The sequence below is a fragment of the Pseudorasbora parva genome, chromosome 9 (genome assembly GCF_024679245.1).
Source record: "Pseudorasbora parva isolate DD20220531a chromosome 9, ASM2467924v1, whole genome shotgun sequence".
Classification (NCBI taxonomy): Eukaryota; Metazoa; Chordata; class Actinopteri; order Cypriniformes; family Gobionidae; genus Pseudorasbora; species Pseudorasbora parva.
Window position 1 is genome coordinate 45,695,146 of NC_090180.1, and position 24,318 is coordinate 45,719,463.

A 24,318-nucleotide genomic window follows, 5' to 3' on the forward strand; every position below is an offset into this window, starting at 1 on the left:
CATTCAAAATTCATTTGAATGATGCAATAATCAAACGATAAGCTAATATAGAGTTGCTGAAACTGATTTGTCGTTAGTGTAATGTGATAATCTCCCTTTAGTTATGAAAAAATCATATCTAAAGCCTTCTTATAAAACACTAAATGTCCTTTTTCATGTCCCAAATCTGTGTTCATAAATGATGGATGATCTCCTTAAAGTCCCGAAGGAGAAAAGCTATGACTTGTGTACGCTCCTCTTCATTCTTTGTTGTACATGAGAAAAATGGTTGCTATCCCGTCTTTGTGAAATGATCCGTATGTATTCCTGAGAAAGGTTGTGAATAATAATGCGTTTAGTTGATTGTAGAAATGAAATAAGGCAAATAGAGATTGTCACAATTCACAGCGCCGCCTACAGGGCTTCGGTTCTGCTTCCTGCAAAACCTCTTTCGTCTTCTTCAGATTTCAGAAACACGTAAAAAATGGAGCCGAAGTCTAGGGCAGGTTCAGTATTTCCCGTCTATGTCTGCCCTATTGTCGCATGCACTCCCAAAGGTCAAAGTCGTATTCAAAGTGGCGCATGCCTGGAAGCCCTGAAGTTCATCACTTGTCAAGCCCTTTAAAACACTAGCCACATGTCACGAGTGCTAATGTTTCATCAGTTAGCATGAAGAACAGCGGTTCTCCTGTCCAGTCCAAACGAAGCGCAACTCCTGCTTTGTGTTTCTCACGGTTAGTTACTCCGAAGCTCACCGTCCTCATCTTCACTCGCTCTTCTCTCTGGTCCATTTGATCATGGTTTCTGGAGAGCGGTAGAGGAAGATGAGCTTGGCGTACAGGTCTTCCTCCAGGTCCAGCTCGCCCGTCTCTCGGACCAGGAAGATGTCGGTGCAGAGCTTGAGGATTCGGTCCACGTTGGGCAGCTCTTCGAACATGATGGTGTGTGAGATCCCGCTGAAGAACTCTCGCACGAACTTCCCGATGACCAGAACCACCGACATGTACAGACCCATGATCCTGTGCACACGCGGGTTACGTTTAACTCAACACAAAGTGCATCAATCACAGACAGTTTGATCAAGTTTCTGTCGTCGGACTGATAAAATCGTGTTCATTTGGTTTAGATGGATTTAACACATATCTGTTTTATAATCAGTGATTTCATTTCCATTGCTTTGGTCAATGTTGTTTATTTGTTGTCATTTATATGGCAAACTGACGTTAAAAAGTTTGGGATCAGAACGATTTTTTTTATTTTATGTTTTTGAAAGATGCTTCTTTTACTCACCAAGGCTGCATTTATTTAATCAAAAATACAGTAAAAAAAATTGTGAAATATTATTACAATTTAAAATAGATGTTTTCTTTATGAATATATTTTAAAAAATCATTCCTGGGATTCAAAACTGAATTTATCATCATTACTCCACGTCTTGAGTGTCACATGATCCTTCAGAAATCATTTTAATATGATGATTTAAGTAACATACCAGTGCATATTTTTGTGGAAACACTGATAAAAAAAATTCAGGATTTCTGAACATTATAAATATATATTCTGTCACTTTTAAATAATTCAATGCATCCTTGCTGAATAAAAGTATAATTTCTCTTAGAAAAATCATAGTGATCCCAAACTTTTGAATGGTAGCGTCCAATAAATATAGTTTTTATTTAATTTGGTTGCATCCCTGTATTCAATTGAACTCGGCTAAAAAAATAAATCTCTTCAATGTTAGCACGGTGAGTTTCATTTTGTAAGGCCGCCCAAATCGTCCCAATGGAGGCTAACGATCGGCGGGTGAAGGGCGCTGCGCGTTCGTCTTTTCAGCGGGGAAAAGGGGATTTTATTCCAATTCCTCGTTATCTGACTCCATTTAATGATAATTTAGAATTTGGGTTAGAATGCCAATTGGTTATTTGGTCATTCATTTTTAATAGTTTACGTACACATTTAATTATTCCGTTTAACCCTTTGTTGAAATTATACCCAACCTGAATAATTCCAGAGCAAGTCAGAATCCATCAAAGTGTAACAATTTATTTAACAGTCAGGTAAATGTATAAAGCCAATTACATAGTCAATTCAAAGGTAATCCATATATAACATCAAATAGTCTGAAGTGAAGAATGAAATGTATACCTGACTTCTGAAAATTACATAATGCTGGCTATCTTGAGAGACATCCAGCATTACGGGCTGACCGGTTTAAAGTGTCAAGCCTTGAGCTCTTTGCAACATTTCCTTAAATACCCAGAACCAGATACATACCCATCACAATAAGAATTTGCATTGATCAAGTTCTATAGACTTGATTAGAAGAGAGGCCAAATGGCTGAAAGCCACACCCACCATACACCAAGGAAAGATATCTTTAAACCCTTAAAACATTCATGATGTTCTAGTTTACTTCTGTGGAGTTGAGATATTTGTACCAGTCGCACTGAGACATTTCAAACGATATCAAACACATATAATACTGCATTGTGAGGATTGACATTGTAACAAAGAGATTTCTGGTGCATTTCAGGTGATCTCAAGTTTGTGGGAGCAGTAGTTTGGGGGAAGTTTCATGTGAAAGGAAAGGCATGTAAATTAGAGTCATTCATAGATGATTCACTCAGTGTGATGTCGTCTCGGACAGAGACTCTAACTGTATGAATAAGTTCAGATGCTAATTTCCTTTGTTTTCTCAGAGCGATTAGACATTTCGGCATCTACTAGCTTTTTCCAGCCTTACAGATTCCACCTCTTGATCCCGTTGGGTCAAACTCTGGTGGTCCTATGGGATCATAGTTAGATGTTGGTTTGTAATCCTTGAGATGTAGAAATTGTCTTTGTAATGTTAGCAGCTGTAGAGACTGTCGGAAGGCTCTTTGTTCACCTGCAGGACACCGTCTCACCAGGTGTGTGTAGCTTGAGTTTCAGCTGGTGGGTGAATGTGTTCAGGTGTTCTACCTGTAGTTCAGCACAGCATGTTCATAGAGTCAGTCTCGGACCTTGGCGAATGTTCAGTTAACATGTCACTTCTTCATGGGGAAGCTTCTGCTTCTGTAGCACCTTCCCGATAATCTGACTCTCCTTGTGTAATCCTCACACCTCCAATGGTGTGGCTCACTGGGTAGCCTTCAATAGGTGGAAGGCTTCTCCGTAGTTGACACCTGAAAAGAGTCTTAATGGCCACTTAACGACTGAACACTGATGAACTTGAAGCCGTAAAGAAATGCATAAGAACATATAATGCAAGAAAACATAAAAGGAAGAACAATGTGGGTTCACGTCAGCAGTGCGATTGGTACACCTTCTCTCAAATGTTTTTTAAGGTCATAATTGGTGGGGTGGTATTTAATCACCTAATTCTTCACTGTCACTGGGATAAAGTGATAGCGGAATTTAAGTATTCTTGGTCTGAATTACCTAAGGAAATGCAGCAAAAAGTCAGTGCAGTTTATATATTTAAATAGATGATATGCATATAATAATAACATCATCAATAATATTCAATATTCAATCACAATTATGAAAATAAACATATATATATAATAACCACTGTGTGTTTTCAGGAATCTTCCAATGCAATTAAGGCAGATCTAAATATGTTTAGTCATACAATAATGGAGATTGTGTATTCCTTGTCACAGTGTGTGTGTGTGTGTGTGCGTGAGTGTGTGCGTGTGCGTGTGAGTGTGAGTGTGTGTGTGTGTGTGTGTGTGAGAGAGAGACTTTGAGAGACTGTGAGAGAGTGAGTGTGTGTGTGTTTGTGTGTGTGTGTGTGTGTGTCTTCGTTAGATTGTCATCATGTGACCAACTCTACTGTCCTGTGTGTGTGAAGCTATTTGGATCTGTTGGTGTGAAAAGATGGACAATAGATCTTTAGTGGAGTAACACTTTTGGACTCTATGCCATCTATGATGTGTAGTGTACAACCTGGATAGATTTGATCTGTTTCAGGTGATATGAGGGTGTAGTGAAGGAGGTCTGTGTTCTGTGTTCTGTGTGGAGATGGGTGGAATCTTATCAATAACAATCTGTGTTGCAAAATTTAGTTCCAGTGCTACACTGGGAGGTACGTTTTGTGAAGTGTGAATGACCCCATCAAGTGTTTTCGCACCCATCTCTTGTTCTGACAATTCCATTGTTTGGCTCTGATGGGGTGTTAGCCCCATCTTGGTGTCCATCCTCCAAGGAATTGCAGTTGTCAACCTGAGACAGAAATAATGTAAAGAGAATCACAGTTAATTCTGACATTATTAACGGCTTCACAGTCAGGTGTGGACTTATTTGAATGGCACCGTTATGCCTGATGCAATTTTTATCCTGGCTGTCCAATGAAACAGAGTTTTATCGGCCAGGTCTGAATTGTTGCTGTTGTTTTAGTAAAGTGTGTGACACCTTAAAACTGTTCTTACAGTCGCGCCTTCACAGTCTGCTGTGAGCATTAGAAACCCCAGTTTTGCTGGAGAATTTTTCTGGATTAATCAGAGCTTTTATCGCTCATACTGTCATGAATTCCGATGGGTTGGTTCCCATGGCTTTATTTCCAGTTGCTCTCATTACAGTCAGATCTGTGGGCAGAAATTGATTCACCTGTTTTGGTGTTGTCTGTTTTGAATTTTGTTTTATGGTGTCGCACACACATTTGATTATTTGAGGTCTCTGTGACCTGTAAAAAAAAAATTGAGGTACTTCTGTGGTGAAGGGTGAATTGGTTTGCGATTATCAGTGCCACACATATAGCTGTGTTCTTGTAAAGGCAAAAGATAACAGCACAACCCCTCCCTTTTGGCACTGGGAATTAACCCAATGCAACTTAAGATTAAAATCCAATACATTTCTTTTTGCATTACCTCATTATTTTATCTGACTCAATAATGTAAACGTTTTAATTATTTCTAATACTTTATAAATATGAATAAACGTCTGATTATTCTGCTTAACTCTTTACTTTATTGAAATCATTCATTAGGTTCTTAGAGTCACAGGGTCTTCGCACTTTCCAGTATGCGGGCCCATAATCACAAACTTATCAGTCTTGGTCAAGTAGACAGAGGTTAAATATTTTACATTGAGTTATAATCAGTAAATCAAGATTCCGATAACATGAGTATTCACAAACTCGTCAGTCTTGGTCGTCAGTAGAGGCCATACGACTGATATCTTGGACGCCCGTGCTACACGTTGATCATTCCAAGATATTTTTGTTCAGTCCCCTTGGGTTTGAATTCTCGTAATTAATGCAAACTGCTTTCAATCAGAGGCCCATGACCATCACCACAGATTCAAGTGACCAACTTACTATCTCTAATGGTGACTTTCTATAATCATGCCGTGGTTTTCCACGTCTACGTAATTTAGAGCAATATTACAACAATCAGGAATTAGGGTTGCCCTATTTAGATTGGTCTAACAATTTGTTATTGTTCTAAACGGAAGACGTCTTTAGTCTTTCAACCCGCAGTCCAAGTCTACGTATCTGAACGCCAATGTGTTAGTCGGAGCTCTAAAACATCAGCCTGGTGTGCTTTTATGCTCCACCGAAAAACTGTGTTCTAGTCCGTGTACTAACCTGAGCGTAGTCTTGTGGTGTCATGGATGTACATGATCCACTGAGTCATTAACACAACATACGTTATAGTATTTTCATGGTTAATGCAATTGAATAACACTGTAGCCACATGGCAATCCTATGCTCCACCTGGGAGACAAACAAATTCAACAAAGAACCACATTTATTCAGTTTTTCTCAAGATACATGGTCTAGAATGCATAGCATCTACAACCTTTATCCTAAGTGTTTCATACACTTACAGTAAAGCAATCTTGTGTTTTAAAGAATAAACTTAAATAGCCTAGGTGTTTTTATTAACACAAACAACTATCGTGTGTTCAATGCGCACGTGTTTAGTACAATTACAAATTTGAAAATGCATACGAACTAATACCAAGCGTTAGGCGGAACTCTAAAATCTCAGTCGGCGTGCCTCAAAGCTCCACCCAAAAACTGAACTCCAGTCCGTTACTAACCTGACAGATTTGCGGTAACAATACATCCTAATGCACTAAAATCAATAATTTCAGAGTAAATCAAAATTAAATCGAACGCAACAACATATTTGTCAAAGTGTCTTAAAGATAATGATTTTGATTCGGCCCTGCAGTCACAACTGGCTGGCATGTACATTGATTGCACGACAACAGTCAGGCTTAAGTTCAATGAGCGACTCTGTTGCTGTTAACATCCAATGAACTAGCAGCACATGCTGAGTGCAGTCAAATTCCTGCTCGAATTCTGTTTTGAGTGAGGTTTCGGATTTTATTTTCATGCCAATACATTTGAATATGAAAGACTGGTTCAAGACTGATGCAAGCACATTCGTTGTATCTCTTTTTAGATTTCAAATGCCTATTTGCTTGATTTAGTCTATTTACAGACTAATCTGCTTGGCAGCACAGTGGCAATTTTAACTGAATTTACAAAATGTGATAGATTTAGGTGTTACTTATTTGGCTAAACGCTCCCATTGAACATAGAGAGAAAGTCTTTGTTCTCCGAGTGGGCGTGGTACGCCCCGTGGGCTCGCTGAGCCACTCAGAAACATCATGAGGTTTCTTAACAAAAATACAGTAACAACATCACTATCATTCTGTGTATCAATCTTAGATTTGAATCGTACCACCTCTTAATCATTTGTAGCCACGAGTAATTTAGCTGTGTAGCAATAATATTTATAGCCAATTCTGATCAAACAAAAAGTTCTTAACTTTTAAATGTTACATCAGCCTGTTTTCCTACTTTGCTTTTCATAAACAAATATAAACTTTGCTATTTATCAAATCACAAATGTATTCCAGTTGTTTACATACTTAGAGTTCTCATTCTATTGTTTGCTCGTTCTCATCATGCGTTGCTGCAGCTAATAAAACAATGGAGAAAGCATTTAGCTGATTTTAAAAACGCTCTAATTTACAAATGTTTATCGAGTCTCAGGAAATAGTTTGGAAGATGTTTTTCCAATGTAGGTTTAGTTGTTGTAGGTCTACGCCGACAAAGAAATATTTTAAAATCCATAACATGAGTTTTAATTCCTCTACTGCGCTGTCGCTATCATGTCCCTGGTATGTGATGTATCTAAATTCTTAAACCCCACCGGATTGCGGTTCCGGTCTAACATTGGGTATTCCGACCCATTCTATTAATGTGTCTATATGGGATGCGTCTGTTTTTCCCTAAACATTTCTAAAAAGGCAAAAATAATTTTACTTACCAGAACAGCTGAAGAAAGAGAAGTGCAAACCTCTTGTTGATTTTAAAATCGAATACTTCGCTGAAAAGACGTTGCTCGTAAGAGAGTTGCAACATCACGGAGGTTGGTCACCATTTTGTAAGGCCGCCCAAATCGTCCCAATGGAGGCTAACGATCGGCGGGTGAAGGGCGCTGCGCGTTCGTCTTTTCAGCGGGGAAAAGGGGATTTTATTCCAATTCCTCGTTATCTGACTCCATTTAATGATAATTTAGAATTTGGGTTAGAATGCCAATTGGTTATTTGGTCATTCATTTTTAATAGTTTACGTACACATTTAATTATTCCGTTTAACCCTTTGTTGAAATTATACCCAACCTGAATAATTCCAGAGCAAGTCAGAATCCATCAAAGTGTAACAATTTATTTAACAGTCAGGTAAATGTATAAAGCCAATTACATAGTCAATTCAAAGGTAATCCATATATAACATCAAATAGTCTGAAGTGAAGAATGAAATGTATACCTGACTTCTGAAAATTACATAATGCTGGCTATCTTGAGAGACATCCAGCATTACGGGCTGACCGGTTTAAAGTGTCAAGCCTTGAGCTCTTTGCAACATTTCCTTAAATACCCAGAACCAGATACATACCCATCACAATAAGAATTTGCATTGATCAAGTTCTATAGACTTGATTAGAAGAGAGGCCAAATGGCTGAAAGCCACACCCACCATACACCAAGGAAAGATATCTTTAAACCCTTAAAACATTCATGATGTTCTAGTTTACTTCTGTGGAGTTGAGATATTTGTACCAGTCGCACTGAGACATTTCAAACGATATCAAACACATATAATACTGCATTGTGAGGATTGACATTGTAACAAAGAGATTTCTGGTGCATTTCAGGTGATCTCAAGTTTGTGGGAGCAGTAGTTTGGGGGAAGTTTCATGTGAAAGGAAAGGCATGTAAATTAGAGTCATTCATAGATGATTCACTCAGTGTGATGTCGTCTCGGACAGAGACTCTAACTGTATGAATAAGTTCAGATGCTAATTTCCTTTGTTTTCTCAGAGCGATTAGACATTTCGGCATCTACTAGCTTTTTCCAGCCTTACAATTTGTAACTGACGAATTCTCTATAGAGTGCAACAGTCGCAAGTAAAACCTACATTAACTCATAAACCTTTAAAGACAGATATACTTTGAGCTAAGAGGTTATTAATCGGTAGTGTTTCCTTCTGTTGAAGCCGCCAGCACACATTATTTGAGCTTATTTTTTAAATAACTGTGTTTAATAGTGAAACTCCTGTTAAAAAACTACATTACCCATAATGCTGTACAGAAAATGACACCAATCAGAGAGTTGAAAAAGCAACACGCTCCAAAATAGCTCTTTAGCTTATTTATTGTGAATAAAATGTTTTTAATATTTTTTTTATTGTAATTATTTCATATTTAATCTCCAAATGAATATAGAAACAACATAAAGACAGAAGCCTATTGCAAATCTCTTTTTCTTGTGTTCTTTGGTCATCATTCATGACAGACAGAAGCGGTTTAATTAGGGTGCTGTCACTTTAAGAGCTGACGCAAATGACCCGGATCGGACACGCATCCCATTTTCTCACTCTTTACATTCATTTCACACTTCATTTCACGCATTTAAGACTGTGCTTACGATGATCCGCAACAAAACTGGCATCAGTTTGTGCGTTAAACACAAAAAATTAATCACATTATTTTTGACAGCTCTGATATATAGCGGTTTAATTAGGTTGCTGTCACTTTAAGAGCTGACGCACATGACCCGGATTGGACACGCATCCCAATCACATTATTTTTGTAATGAGCAAATGAGCAAATTTTCAAAAAACGCATATAGTGTGTGTGTGTGTGTATATATAAATATAAAACTTAAAATATATTGTTTTATATATATATATAAAATCAACATGGATAAATGAGTAGTTTAATATTTCTCCATTGTTTTTTTATTCGATTATGCTGTTCGCAATGCTTCATGGGATTTTTTCCCTCTCTAAAACCACTAAGTTTTGTACCTTTGTCTTCTAGTCTGATTTTTATTTTTAACTTAACTCAAAGTTTGTAGTGTTGTGATTAACGTCGTAGCTGATTGGCTTGGTTCATGGCTTTAAACTCTTCAACAAATGCTTTAAAAAAAAATCTCTATGGGAAAAATGAATGGAAAGAAACTTCTAAAACCAGCGCTGCTGAAAAACAGAGCGGGCACTGTTGCACTCTATCGCGTGGTTTCTATTGAGAAGCCCCGCCCACAGTGAACTCTCATTGGTCAAAAATCCACCTCCAAATAATATGTATGAAACTTTAAATGTTCTGATTGTCTGCAGTTTTTTCCCATAAGGAAGGACAGGAAAATAACTTGCGACTGGTAATGTGTCGCATCACGATTGTCACTTACCCATAACCAGCCAGGAAGCCCAGACTGGGTGGACTGACTTGGTCACTGAAGATGTAGATCTCCAGACCAGATTCATTTTTATCCTTGAATGGATCTGCAGTTAACGGCCCTCGTTCTGTCTGATTCACGATCCACCACTCCTGAACGCCGCCCGAGCTGTTTTTGCCGGTCTTGCGTAACGAGAGCATGAGGTCCATGTAAATGTCCTCATCTTCGGGGAACATGGAACAGTGAAGAGAAAGAGGCATGTTGACGACAGCAGAAAAGCATAGCGATGTAGCAAACGCATAGATAATGGTGGAGAGCTGGTGTATTACTGCGTTTGAGCTGTTCAACAGGCTTGGCATTGGAGTCGCTTGGTGCTCTGATGTATCTTGGAAAAATCTTTTCGATGAGCCTTAAAAAAAACATTACAATTTACCATCAAATGTCATCAAATGTTTAGGAGAAAAAAGTCACAAAAAATACATATACTGTAATTGTTTCATATTAGCATTTAGAAGCTTAAAAACTCACACTGGAACTTCATTGTACTCCGTTCCGTTGTCATCACTATTTAGTAGTTTCTTTAGATTAATTCTGGTTTCGCTATCCAGCTCAATGTGGTGTTTTCCTATTGCCATTTCACTTTTGGCTCCTAAACTGAGGTTCCTAATGGACAAATAGAGCAATGCACACAGAAATTAATGAACGCTATCAAATGCCTTATATGCAGAACAGATCGGCAGGGTTATTATTGTTAAATAAAATGTATTATTCAATTAAATGAAAATAAAGCCTAAATCCAAAAAGATGTCCACTAACTGAAGATTATATACAGTTGCGGTCAGAATTATTGGCACTGGTACATATGATCAAAGATGGCTGTAAGAATCAGTCTGCATCGGTTTATCCTTTTGATTTTTCATTCAAAGAAATCGCAAAAATCGAACCTTTCATTAAAGTCAAAGAATTGAAAGTGTGTGTGTTTGTGTGTGTGTGTGTTGAGGGGGTATTAATGCCTCAGTTACATTGAGTACAACATATTGATGACGTCATTATTGCGAGACGGTGAGATCAGAGTAAAGAGTGATCGAGGCTATACCAGTCTCTTCTCTTTATTGTAGATATAAGGGTTAACAACTTGCCAAAGGGCGACCAAAACAACGTTGGTCCTAATTATTGGCACCCTTTTATTAAATACTTGTTGCAACCTCCTTTTGCCAAGATAACAGCTCTGAGTCCTCTTTTGTAATGCCTGATGAGTTTGGGGATCAGAGACCATTCCTTCATACTGAATCTCTCCAGATCCTGCATATTCCCGGCTCCATGTTTAGTTTTGTTGTTGTTTTTTTGAAGCTCAACTATCAACTAATTTGGCCTTTGTGTTTCCTCATATTGATACTCCTGTTTAACAAGACGTCATAGCCGGACAATTTCATGTACCTAGTCACCCCGGTGTGCTAAAAAAAGTACATATAAATGGGAATTTACTTCAGAGATATTTTCTTTAAAAAAAATTGCCCCTTTAAAAAAACTGCCCCTGCCCCTTTTTAGCAATATAATTTCATAAAATACAAAATAACTTTATATTTATACAAATAATATTGTGTGATGGAACGGTTGCCTCTCCTTTTTATTATAATAATATTTTTTGTATTATTAGTTTTTTTTTATAAATGCCTTTCTGGGTACTCAAAGCGTTTTACATAAGGGGGGATCTCTTCAACCGCCACCAATGTGCAGCAACACCTGGATGAGCCAGAACGCCCAGCACACACCAGCTGATTGGTGGAGAGGAAATATGTATAAGTATATGGGGATGATTAGGAGGCCTAAAGAGGATGAGCCGCTGTGTCAAAGACACCGACCCCTCGCGCCTCGGACCGAAGAGAGAAGCGTGTGACGCCACCGGACCCCGACCCTTACCTGGACCCATCCAATCTGATCACTACCCTTACTCCCCGATTCGCTGACATGCCGAGGACACCAGACCCCTGTTTGTTTGACACTTTATTCCCCTTTTTGAATATGTTATGTTTATGTACGTTACCAAACGCCTCCTCGAGGACAGACGCTACTTTGTCTGTTGTTTGCTCCTCCCGCCACAATTGATTTAAATATAACGTCATTTTAGATCTAACCGTACATGTTGCTGTCAGATATTAATGAAATGCACGTGCCCGGATTAGCTGCTTTCCACTACAAATGGAAAGTTGAACTCTACCTCTGTATGGACCAGGTCATGGTGAGAGGAAAATTCTCCTCATTGAGCATATCAATGAGGTTTCTCCTGCTCGGGGGGCTGATGGTCCAGAGCGCATTTGAACTTCCTTCTAGTTGTGCTATTCTCAAATCCTCATGAATATAAGACTCCAGGAACTGCATGGCTCTCTGCAGGAGACACAAGCAGGAGACAATTTTAGACAATTTTAGCTTTTTTTCAAAATGCAAAATAAAAAAAATCTTAATATTCCTTGGCAATAAGCTCCATTTTATCTTTGCAGAATATAATTTCTTAAGTTGATTATGCAGTAAAATGTTGACATTAAAACAATAGTATTGTCCATTAATATGGGCCTCAACAATCAGCATTTGAAAATCATTCGGGTGCATGACATAAAACATATTCATGTCATAAAAATACAAAGGACTCAGACAGAAGCAGTTTCTTACTGCATTAGTGCTGTAGACATCTGTGAGCACTTTAAACTGTGAGGAATTGACGCTTTTTATATGGTTCTGCTGGGCGCTCATTGTGAAGATCGGCTGGAAAACAGAATGCAACAAGAATGGAAAAAGGGTAAGCCATGTTGATAATCAAATGATAAGCACAGTGGGATTGTGTTTGAGTTTTTGAGTTTCGATGTGTTTGAGTTTCAGAAGAGATCTCCACAATGTCTCAAATTTTTTCGCCATTAAAATTCAGCTAAAATAGAAATATTAGAGTAAAACCTTTGAAATATTGTTTTGCCAACTATTAAGTGACTAACAAATGCAAGTTAACAAATGTTCTAAAATGACTAAAACAGAAAGAAAGCTACAAAAACAAACTAATACAAAAAAACGACAAATAATAATAATAATAATAAAATTACTAAATATTACTCTAAAATTAAAACAAACATTATTATAAATTAGACATGCACAATATCAACCACCATATCGGTATAAGACAATTTGGCCGATATATTAAAGCCATGTATAAATTATGTTTTATTTCCTTCAGCGGAGACACTTCAGACGCGAACTGCGTGCCATGATGGTTTTGAATGGCTTTAAAATATGATTGGAATCACTTCAAAAAGGAAAATACTATTCATTTTAATGTGTAGACTTTTCTTTTTGTAATCAGGCTCCCAGAAACTATATAAAATTGTTAATTTAGATTTATTGGCCAATATATTGATTATTGGCTTTCAAATATAAATTTGTTTGAGTTATCAGCCAAAAGTTTTATATTGGTGTATCCCTATAATAATAATAATAATAATACTACTAATAATAATAATACAAATACATAAAAATACATTAAAGCTAAATAGAAACAAAACAAACAGCAAATAAATGAAAACAATAACTAATAAAAATAACAGAAATGCAATTATTAAACTGAAAACAAAAATCAAAGCTACTCTCTATATAATATGAGTTAATATTATATTGAATGTGAATAAAAAAACTATAGTAGTATAGTAATAGTAACTTATATTATTAAAATGACACCTACAGAGATCTCACTATGAGCTCAACATTTCTCATCAAATGATCCGAGATGCTTTACATATTCATTTTATCTCTACACTATTACTAGAGACTCATTTGTGTCCAGTTTGCTTTCTTAGGAGAAACAGCTCTGATAGCAATAAAACTTAACTCTGTCCTGTATGTAGAAATGTGAAGTGAGCTTTAATGTAATGCGCACCTGCAGTCCTCCGAGTGTGAGTGTGACGGACACGTCCAGCGGGCTGTTGACCACTCCTGCCACAGATTTGACCAGAGACATGAAGAGCAGCGGGAACCAAACGATGCAGATCAGAAGCATCACGATCATGCCTCCCATTCCATACTTCACAACCTTCTTCTTCTTCTGCCCGCGCGGCTGAGGGTTTCGCTGCAACACGACATCAACAGCTGGTTAGGATGGATGCGCTACGGATTCTTTCAGTGCCCAAGTTAAGGCAATGCAAGTTTATTTATATAGCATATTTCATTTAACCTGAATCACCTCTATCTGGAGTGAAAGAAAATGGACAGTCAGGCTCGCGATTTTACTGTTTATATTTGTCAGGATATTTGACTAAATATGACTGGGTAAAGGAAATAAAACTACAGCCTACTTCACATTTGAAAAAAACTACCGTAAGCAAAATAATGGATAAAACTTGCCTCATCGTGGAGGCAGAATATCAAAGCGAAAGAACCATATGTTTAAATGTTTTGGCACTTAAGTAACTTAATATATGCATTTATATACAAATAATTCATCGATTTAGGACTGAGACGGTTTGTCTGGGGGAGATATATAAACTCTCTTGCCTTCTCAGATTCCCTCCAGCATTTGAGGATGAAGATGTGAGCGTAGATGTCCTCCACACAGATCCAGCTAGACAAACTGAGCGTCGTGTCCGTCCACACCCAGTCCATCACGGCTCGCAACTCCGTCAGGAACGGGATCAGACGGAACCTTGGACATACAACACTTACTATAATGTGGGTAATTTAGAAATCTAACAGTCGACCACTAGTAAATAAGTAAACAAATGCAAACCAGTCGGGTTCTATGTTTGACCCCTAAAAAACGTATTTTATGTCATTCCAGGCAAACATAAATGACATACGACTTCACCCTCTCAATTGCCTTTAAACACGTTTCTCACCCCTGGAAGAGGAAGAGGTTGGCGTAGTTGTAGCTCTTGGTGAGGAAGTTTCCCAGGATGCGAGTCGGATATCCACATCGGATCTGATACGCTGACAGGCCGAAGTAAATGCATTTCACAAAATACCACAACTGAGCAATTTTGTTGTGACTGAAGCGCCTGCACAGAGGAGAGGAAACACATTCTTGCAGAACTAGATAGATAGATAGATAGATAGATAGATAGATAGATAGATAGATAGATAGATAGATAGATAGATAGATAGATAGATAGATAGATAGATAGATAGATAGATAGATAGATAGATAGATAGATAGATGGATGGATGGATGGATGGATGGATGGATGGATAGATAGATGGATGGATGGATGGATGGATGGATGGATGGATGGATGGATGGATGGATGGATGGATGGATGGATGGATGGACGAACAGATAGATGGGTGGGGGTGGGTGGGTAGATGGATGGATGGATGGACGGACGGACAGATAGATAGATGGGTGGGTGGGTGGGTGGATGGATGGATGGATGGATGGGTGGGTGGGTGGGTGGGTGGCTGGATGTCTAGCCACTGTTTTACTTATTTATTTAATATCAATTTAAAATAAAATTTAATTCCTAGCACTCCTTTACCTTTCTGTGATTCCTGGTAGAATAAAAAACATCCAGAAATGGATGCCGAACACCAGGATGACCTGGAAAATGACTTTCCCCATCACCGTCTTGCGGAGGTAGAGAGCGCGATCCACCACCATCGTGCCGAACTGGATGAGGACCATGACGAGGAACGGCCCAGGAACCTGGTCTTCTGAGAGCGAGGACGTGATGTCAGCACCATCGCCCTGATTTTTCTGAGAGCCAGAGAAAACAACATCAACACACACACACACACACACACACACACACACACAGTCAAGGAGAAGAAGCAATGCTTGTTCATTTTAAGAATGAATGTGATCTGAAACCTTGTCTAATTACTGCATATGCAAACTGCATGCATAATTACTTTTTATTAAAATGATTAAGTCTTCTTAATATGTCTATTAAATAACAAAATTTCAAATTTACCCCAAATGCCCAGAAGCCAAAGACAATAATGATAAAATCAACGGTGTCTGCTAGAAACATGAAGACGTAAACGTCCGTCACGGCGTTGTACTCGGGATGGATCAGGTTATAGAAGAACTGACGGATGGGCTGATAGACCGCAACCAATCTGAAGAGAGAAGAGAAACAGACACTGAAGACAAGGACTAATTAAATATATTCAAAATATTAGGATGAAAGATAATTAAATATATTTTAAAAAGTTTGGCTGAAAGAGTGCACATCAATCAGTCAGCATGAAATGGAATTCATAACCATAACTCATAAACTATTTTACGCCCATAATCTGAAAAAGAGAGAGGCAATTAATTTGTATCCTTTGGGAATTGATTGGATTGTTTAAAGTGAAGGTCCATATGAAATCCATTTTAGTAACATTTTAGTTATTTTTTCCCCCAATTCCATGTTTTCCATTTCCATTTTTCTGAATTCCGTATTTTAAATGTATCAATTAATTAAAATGTATTACATTTAGGTTATCAAAAACTATGTCTAATCAATAGAATTAATAAAACTTTAACAATTTAATTATGTATTACAATTTCAACCACAATAGTGTTTAATTTTTTCAGAAATTCTGTTGTTGTTTTGGTAAACAAAAGAACGCAAAAAAATTTAACAATTTCATATTTTAAAACGCAGAACAAATGAAATTTGATCAATAGGAAGAAAGGAATAGAAAGGAAGAGTTGCTTCAGAGGTCTAGAATCCCCCCCCCCCCCACACACACACACATTCACTCGCACACTCACTCACACACTCACACGCTCACTCGCTCACACGCTCACTCGCTCACTCGCTCACTCGCGCACGCACGCACGCACGCACGCACGCACGCACGCACGCACGCACGCACGCACGCACGCACGCACGCACGCACGCACGCACGCACGCACTCACTCACGCACTCACGCACTCACTCACGCACGCACGCACGCACGCACGCACTCACGCACGCACGCACTCACGCACTCACTCACGCACTCACTCACGCACTCACTCACTCACTCACTCACTCACGCACTCACGCACGCACGCACGCACGCACGCACGCACTCACGCACTCACGCACTCACTCACTCACACACTCACTCACTCACTCACTCACTCACTCACTCACTCACTCACTCACTCACTCACTCACTCACTCTGGTCTATGTGGTTTACAGGGACTCTCCATGTAGTTATACAAATTTGTGTCCTCATAAACCACATAAACAGGCACACAAACACAAACACACGCACGCTCACACACGCACTCTCACACGCTCACACACTCTCACACTCACTTTTTGATCAGGTAAACCTTTGCTTTGATGAGCTGCTCTCGGACCTTCTCCATAATCATTTCTTTCCGGCTCTTCTGCGGTACTTCTGGCTCACTGTTTTCTCTCCGAAAGCTGTTCCGTGTGCTCGTGCTGCCTGTGAACCAAACCTCACCACAGTTAAACCCAGAAGAACCACAAAGATCACATTAGCCAAGAAAGTTACTTTCACTGCTCTGTCCAAAGATGACCCTGACCAACCAGATTCATGATGTGTCCCCCAGCACGGATTATAGGGTACTTGACAAACACAATATACTAGAATTATGCATTTAAGGTAATCTAATGACTACTTTTTGATCACTTTTAGATTACTTTTGACCTAATTTACCCATCCCAAAAATGTAAATTCCACAGTGTGTGTGGAAGAGTGTGAAAGAGGATATCGTGAATTATATTAAACAATAAATGTTTTATTTTCATAGAATTTAACAAAATAGATACATTTATTTAATTAATTAAATTATATATTTAATTATTTCAAAATAAACTGGAACATAACATTTCTATTTTTCACAGAAATTTGCTTTTCTGTGGCAACTGAAAACTCCTTCCTTTCGATGCTCATGTTAATAACATCACTCTAAACGGTCTCCTCTAAACGGGTCTCTACGGGTCGCCTCTATAAACTTAAGGTGGTTCAGAACGAAGAAATGTTTTTGACATAAATCTCCTTAAAAGTGACCTGATTTCTGTAACTCTCACCGCGTTTGGAGCGCGCAGAGGAGCGTCGGGAGAGGTGAGATCCGCCGCTGGTGCTCTGCCGCCGCAGATATGGCCGATGCTCAGGATAACGCATATGCATGTGCACCTGGGACGAGTCCACGGACATGCCGAAGTTCACGGACTTCAGCGAGTACGCTGGAGAACTCATCTTCTCTTCCTCAGCTGGAATCGCCACCGCCATCTTCCCCTCGTCCACAGACTCTTCCTGATGAAGACTTGAATCTTTTCGGGACATTTTAGGTTCATCTTCATCCCAGAGACCATGACACTGAGCCAAAGAGAGAGAGAGTAAATGAGATTAACTGGACAAATTCAAGCCATTGTGATGGTCTTTGGTTAGGAAAACAAACTGGAAATGGAAAATAGTGCTTCAAGCGAGACCCATTTATTGCCCGTTTAATCAAAGTTGTAAAGTAAATAAAAGGCACTTTCCACAAATGGGATAAAAATTCATGTACCATTTCTTTAAGCAATAAAATCCCATTTAGGTTTGTTAGATAAAACTACTAGTTAAAGTCTGGGGCATACTCCACTGTGGAGTGTCTCTCCTGATCTTAACAACCTTTTCAAACCGTCTTCTTTAATGCTTCACAGCAAAATCATGGCTAGATTCTATAGGGCTGCAAAAAATATTGATATAAAATACATCTAAAATGCTTATAATTTTTTACAGGCACTGTTTTTATGATATTAGTTTACCCTGGTGAAAATTGCAATGTCATGCTGAAGCTTTGATTCTATGTAATATTCTGAAGCCTGGAGAGGAGAGGAACCTCAAACATTAAGAATTGATTTTAAAATCCATTTTATGGTTCAAAGCTCTCAACAGTCCAGTGGCTTTGCTTAGATCTCATAATCTCTGGTGAATTATGTTTCCAGCCTTAACTTGGCATTCTCAAAGCTGCCAAATATCTCAAAGCTAAAGCAGAAAACAGGTGAAGCAAGCGTTATTTATTCCAAACAAGACCTTGGACTTTGGAAATCAATCAGTGTGCAGATCTTAAAGATCAAATAGTATGCAAACTTAATATGGTCTGTCTGAACACTTGATTCTGATTGGCTGAAAGGTGTTTAATGTACAGGTAGTTCCAGTCAGTTTAATCACGTTCTAAATTAATGCGCTGTTTTCATTGAAGCACACATTCCAGAGCTTCTTCTCTCTCTGTATCTCTCACAGATAATATTAAATTCTATAATTCATTCATTCAAATGTGATTGTATGCACTACTTTATCTCTATGTCTGATTTAAAGGTCCCGTTCTTCGCGTTTCCAATATTCAAACTTTAGTTAATTTGCAATGTTGCTGTTAGAGCATAAATAATACCTGTAAAATTATAAAGCTCAAAGTTCAATGCCAAGCGAGATATTTTATTTAACAGAAGTTCCCTTTCAAAGCCTACAGCGAACGGCCGGTTTGGACTACACCGCTGCACTTCCTGCTTTAACGACGCAACTAAAACCGTTTGTTGACTAACCCTAAGCTTCGAAAGCACACGAAGAACGGGACCTTTAAAGCGGACAGAATGCTGGATCTAACGAACCGTAACGGATGAAAATAACCATAATTTGTACCCTTCCACTAATATTTCACTGCAAGCATCAATAACAGCTTTAACTTATCAATGCTGTCAAATGACCAATAAGTGGGATAAATAAATGATTTGAATGCTCCACTTCGTGTCAGGTGGTTCTTTGCGTCCATGTCTTGCATTTAAAGCATTTATTCTACGGGACTGTTGAATGCTTGAATATGACTTGTTGACAAATGTTGTAAGATTATTACAATTATGCAATTATTGCAAAAAAGTAGTGCAATTATTTTCAGAGAAACGCACAGCTAAAGTAGTTCCAGGCAGGTTTTGACCGCATTACATGATTTCCTTTATTTCAGTTATTTTAACTTAAAAGCGGCATGACGTTTCTCACTGGCGAGGGAATAACGGGGCTTTTCTTTAAGCAGATAAACTTACAGTTTCACTATTAAAGATGCTGCTGCCGAACACTGAGAGACACACACACTTAATGTCTCTCTCTCCTTCTCTCTCTCTCTCTCTCTCTCTCTCTCTCTCTCTCTCTCATAACTGCATTAGTCTGCTATCAGTGACTCAAGCCTCCATTATAACTCTAAAATTGTTTTTTTGAATTAGCAACGGAGGCTTGGCATGAGATGCGTAAGAAATGAGTATTTTAAAGACAAAAACCTGACAAATGTGTTGAAAAACATCATCTGAACAATGTTTTGAGGTGTGGTAACCATATTATAAGCAGAATTATTCACTCTGGGTCATTGAATTATTGAAAATGGTCAATTATTCCTTACTAAAGGCACAGCTAGCCATGGATTATCTCTATAAAAATATATTTATTTAGGTTTTATAAATGCTTATGTTAACAATTTATATTTGCATATGTTAACAAGAACAATTCTGCCTACTAAACAAGTTTTTTTTAATAAGCATGATAATGCATGAAAGGTGCTTTACTGACAAAGTTTATTAGTTTTACTGCCTTTCTTAAGTCAAGCATTGCTACTATTAGATGGAAATTACGTGGCAATTAAGAGTAAGAACCTTAAGTATGGATCTGTGGAAAAACAGCATCAGGAGCTGCACCAGGTCAAAGTGCACGTATCCGTCTTTCTTCTCTATACCGAGGATGTTGGGCGGATGGTACGGCTTTGTCCTGCTGACTTCCAAGTGTTGGTTGAATGGGAAAAAGCTGAACTGGAAGAAGTACTTGATGACGATGGTGACCTGGAGGAAATAAAAACACATTTACGAGACGGTGAGAGAGACAGCGCGGCCTAGGAAATCCTTATGAGACTTGAAGCTGGCTTCTGCTGTTAAAACTGCAAACTATTCCTAAGTAAATATTTATTTTAATTAATTACACTCCTGACAATTGGCCTTCATTTTTCACTACTGCCTTGGGTCATAAGCTGTTAACGCCTAACAGTTTTGGTTTACAAACGACTTAAAATGAATTCATATTTATAGTGTAAAGTGGGCCTGCACAGAATCTGTACCCACAGAATTCAATACACAAGCCATTTCTACAGTATTTAGCCAAAACAAACCCTGACCTCGGTGTACACGATGGCCGTCATCCAGAAACGCTTGCTGGGCCGAGGAACAGAGAGCATCGCCCACAGGAAGATGAGGATGGGCAGCACCAGTGTGGCCATGGAAGCCGAGATCATGTGGTTGAGGATGATGACCAGATAGCAGACCATCTCAGAGTGCGCCACCAGCAGGTTATAGAGAGCGTAACACAGCTGCAAACCCAGTGGCTGCGACTTATAGAAACTCTCAGAGTTCTCCAGCTCCTCGTCGTAGAACATTCTGGAAAACAGCAGGAAAACAGATCACATTAAAATGACCGCATATAGCCAGACACACACCTGAGATTATACCTACTGTGTACTAGTTTTACTGATCAGGGGAAAGTGAGTGTGTACTTGAGTGTGCACTGTAGCAGTGTTAAATAAACTGAAACTAAAACTATTTTTTTTTTAATTGTTCACGGAAATAAAGCTAATAACAAAATATAAATATTAAAATAACATTTTAAATATTATAATGCATTTTAAGAATATAAATAGTAGATATAACTATTATAAAAATGTTTATATATTTACAAATAGTTTATAAATATTAAACCATTAAACAATAATTGCAATTTTTTTATTAAGTTTAAGTTCTAAACGATAATAATCTTAAATCAAAATGTACAACTATTTAACTACTTAATAAACAAATTAAATTTTTTTAAACAAAACAAAAACTATTAAAAATATTTAATTTAAATAAAGATCAATTCTAGTCAGAATATGAGTCTGATGCTCCATTGGGCTGTGATTATGGGGCGTTTCAACCCAACCAGGAAAGATCTCAATTGGACAGACCAACAACCAATCAGAGCAACGAAGCGACGTCAACAGACTCAACTGCACTGTGTTGCCAAGTCCGCGTTTTTTCCCGCGGGTTGTTTTCTATGTCCACGGGTTGAAGCGACTATTATGTGATATATAGACCCATGAGTGCGAATTTTAGCAGCAACCTTGCAAAAATAACACACATTTTACCCCCAAACACCATTTTTTCCGGGAGAACCCCCCGAGAAACTATTGTTTAGGGCTGGTAGTTGGCAGGTTTAGTTGTAAAAACTTGGCAACCCTGTCTGCACACGCGCTGGAATAAACGATCTTTGCCGGTGTTGTGAAAAAATAAAAGAATTTAATGAGACACAGAGTACTTACCCAACATGATCATCATTTCTGAGAGAAATAGTGAAGGTGATGCAGATACGAACAAGTTTAGGATTTGAACAAATATAACCCAAGCCCCTTTGATGACGTGATGATTACGTTACTGTTGATCATCTGTCTACAATCGTCTAAAGCCCGCCCTGATGATTTCATTGGTCAGAACAGTTTCTGTTCGGGGATAATTACTCCTCTATGGAGCGAGGCCAGACTGAACCGCCCGACATTAACATTTTGTGGGCGGGGCTAAGTTCGGCTGGCATCCAGGCTAAAGATTTAGTTTAATTTTTAAAAATGATCCAAAATGACAAAAGCACATAGCAAAATTACAATTTTTTTTAATGAAAATTGGGGAAAAAAAGCTATCATTAATAGAATTACAATTCCTGTCTTGTTTTGGAATTTTGCGATCTTATGGAATTTTTCAATTTTATTTTGGAAGTGTATTTTTGTTCTTGCTGTTTGACTTTGTTCCATTGCTTTGTTACCCTTGCAATTCTCTATATTAGAACTTATTATATATTTATATATAATTTTATATATATATTATATATATACACTTATCTATATCATGGGGATGAAAGTCAAGAACTCCCAGAATGCATTGCTTCGCTGATCTACAAGGCCACTCCCAAAGCCACTGCTGGATTACTGGAACACTTTCCCACCGCGTTTATTTTCATGAAGTCAGTTCAGTTAGAGAACAGACATTACAATTAAAAATTGAACGTGTTTGTTCAATATAATGTGAGCGAGCCAATCGAGTATCACGGCACAAACGCAGCAGGAGTCAGATTACATTCATCAGGAGAGCTGAGGTAATCGCAGCCGCAGCATACATTCACAGCGTGTGTTCAGTCTGGGGCGTTTTCAGTTCATGCCTTTGGAAGCTTAACTCTCAAAGGAATTCATTTGAAAAGTTGTAACACTCACTTTGCTCCGCATCGCTCCGTTTACATTATTGCCCGCGGCTGCCCGAGCCGAGCGTTGTGAGTGCGATCTCCATCCCCCATGCCAGGGTGAAAACATGTGGAAATAGCTCCTTCTACTGGCTGTAGTCTTCAGCCTCTGGCCAAAAGATACTCAAAGATGATGCAAAATGACGATATTTGCGTCATCAGAGGACTTTTTCCAGAAATAAAATACATAAATCTCTTGTCTCAGGGGGATATAAGAGGGAGAAGCATGTTTCATATACTCCCGGGTTTCTTCTGATACAAAGCCATATGCTAAATTGCTGAAGTAACCCTTTAAATAAGCCGAGACTTATGTAAAATAACTCACTTGTTGAGCAGCAGTTCGCTGGCGGTCAGATCGGTGGTGGTGGAGGGCAGCAGAGGGTCGTCCAGATCAGATCTGCTGTCGGGAGTCATTACCATCATCCGTTTATCACTGTCGCTGTCGTCGCTTACGGAGAGACGGTCGAAGCTCACGGCTTTGCTGTAGCTGGGCGGCACGTCTGCGTCTGAGGTGTTGGGCGCGTCCGTGTCCGGGGTGAAGAGCTGCATGCTGACCACATCGGTTTGCATGTTCTCCGCTCCCGATGATTCACCTTCGTCCTGGTGGATAGACCGTTCTCCCTCCTCATCTTCAGTGTCACACTGCTCTTCCTCTCGGTGCTCCTCGCTCTCCAGCTGAGGCTCCTGAACATCTTCCACTTCTTCCTCTGGATCTACCAAATCCCACTGGACTTCCTCTTCCTCTTCCTCCTGCATCTCTTCCTCATGATCATCTCCCTGCGGTTGGTCCTCACTGGCTCCGGGCTCCGGCTCTGTTGTTTCCTTCTGGTCCTCCACCTGCTCTGGGTCATCCTCAACCTCGTCTATCGTGTCGTTGGTGCCTTGCCGGGAGAACAGTGTTACACACTGAGTGGCTTCACTGGAAAAACACAACAAAAACAGGAAACAGCATCATATAAACATAGCAATGCATGAATTGTGGAACATTTTCAGAAGACGTTTTGAATAATAAAATAGATACACTTAAATATTTACTTTGTCTTCCCAAAATCTATATTTACCACTGAAATATCCTTACTTTTCAGGATTTTTTAAAATATGATAAAATATGATTTTAAATATGATAAAATTATATGTATAACCAACTACTTTACTGACACAATAATACCTAAAAAAAAAGAATACTACAATAATAAAATGTTTGAGACATATATTTATATTGTTAATTCTTATATAATAATAATAGTTTAATATTATAATTATTATTATATATAATAATTAATTGTAAGTAATTAGTTTATAATTAGTAATTAGTAAAATAATTAGTTTAACTAAACTATTACTAATATTATAATTACAAATAAATACTTTATATTCATAATGTAATTTTGTAAAAACAAT

The 24,318-nt window shown here is 38.4% G+C and overlaps 1 protein-coding gene across 2 annotated transcripts in view; it reads right to left on the reverse strand.

The window, feature by feature from the left end:
* The window catches only part of LOC137089282 (piezo-type mechanosensitive ion channel component 2), a 103,878-nt gene continuing 79,560 nt past the window's right edge, over positions 1 to 24,318 (reverse strand). For both annotated transcript variants that reach the window (XM_067452824.1, XM_067452823.1), the window contains 16 exons: positions 23,243 to 23,836; positions 20,777 to 21,035; positions 20,265 to 20,447; positions 17,673 to 17,961; positions 16,932 to 17,064; positions 15,604 to 15,751; positions 15,169 to 15,386; positions 14,533 to 14,691; positions 14,192 to 14,339; positions 13,578 to 13,766; positions 12,329 to 12,421; positions 11,880 to 12,046; positions 10,190 to 10,324; positions 9,991 to 10,070; positions 9,674 to 9,884; positions 1 to 998 (listed from right to left, as the gene is read on the reverse strand). In XM_067452824.1, the coding sequence (XP_067308925.1) occupies positions 746 to 998; positions 9,674 to 9,884; positions 9,991 to 10,070; positions 10,190 to 10,324; positions 11,880 to 12,046; positions 12,329 to 12,421; positions 13,578 to 13,766; positions 14,192 to 14,339; positions 14,533 to 14,691; positions 15,169 to 15,386; positions 15,604 to 15,751; positions 16,932 to 17,064; positions 17,673 to 17,961; positions 20,265 to 20,447; positions 20,777 to 21,035; positions 23,243 to 23,836 (3,259 nt within the window). In that variant the 3' untranslated portion in view covers positions 1 to 745. The remainder of the gene's footprint in view (positions 999 to 9,673; positions 9,885 to 9,990; positions 10,071 to 10,189; positions 10,325 to 11,879; positions 12,047 to 12,328; positions 12,422 to 13,577; positions 13,767 to 14,191; positions 14,340 to 14,532; positions 14,692 to 15,168; positions 15,387 to 15,603; positions 15,752 to 16,931; positions 17,065 to 17,672; positions 17,962 to 20,264; positions 20,448 to 20,776; positions 21,036 to 23,242; positions 23,837 to 24,318) is intronic.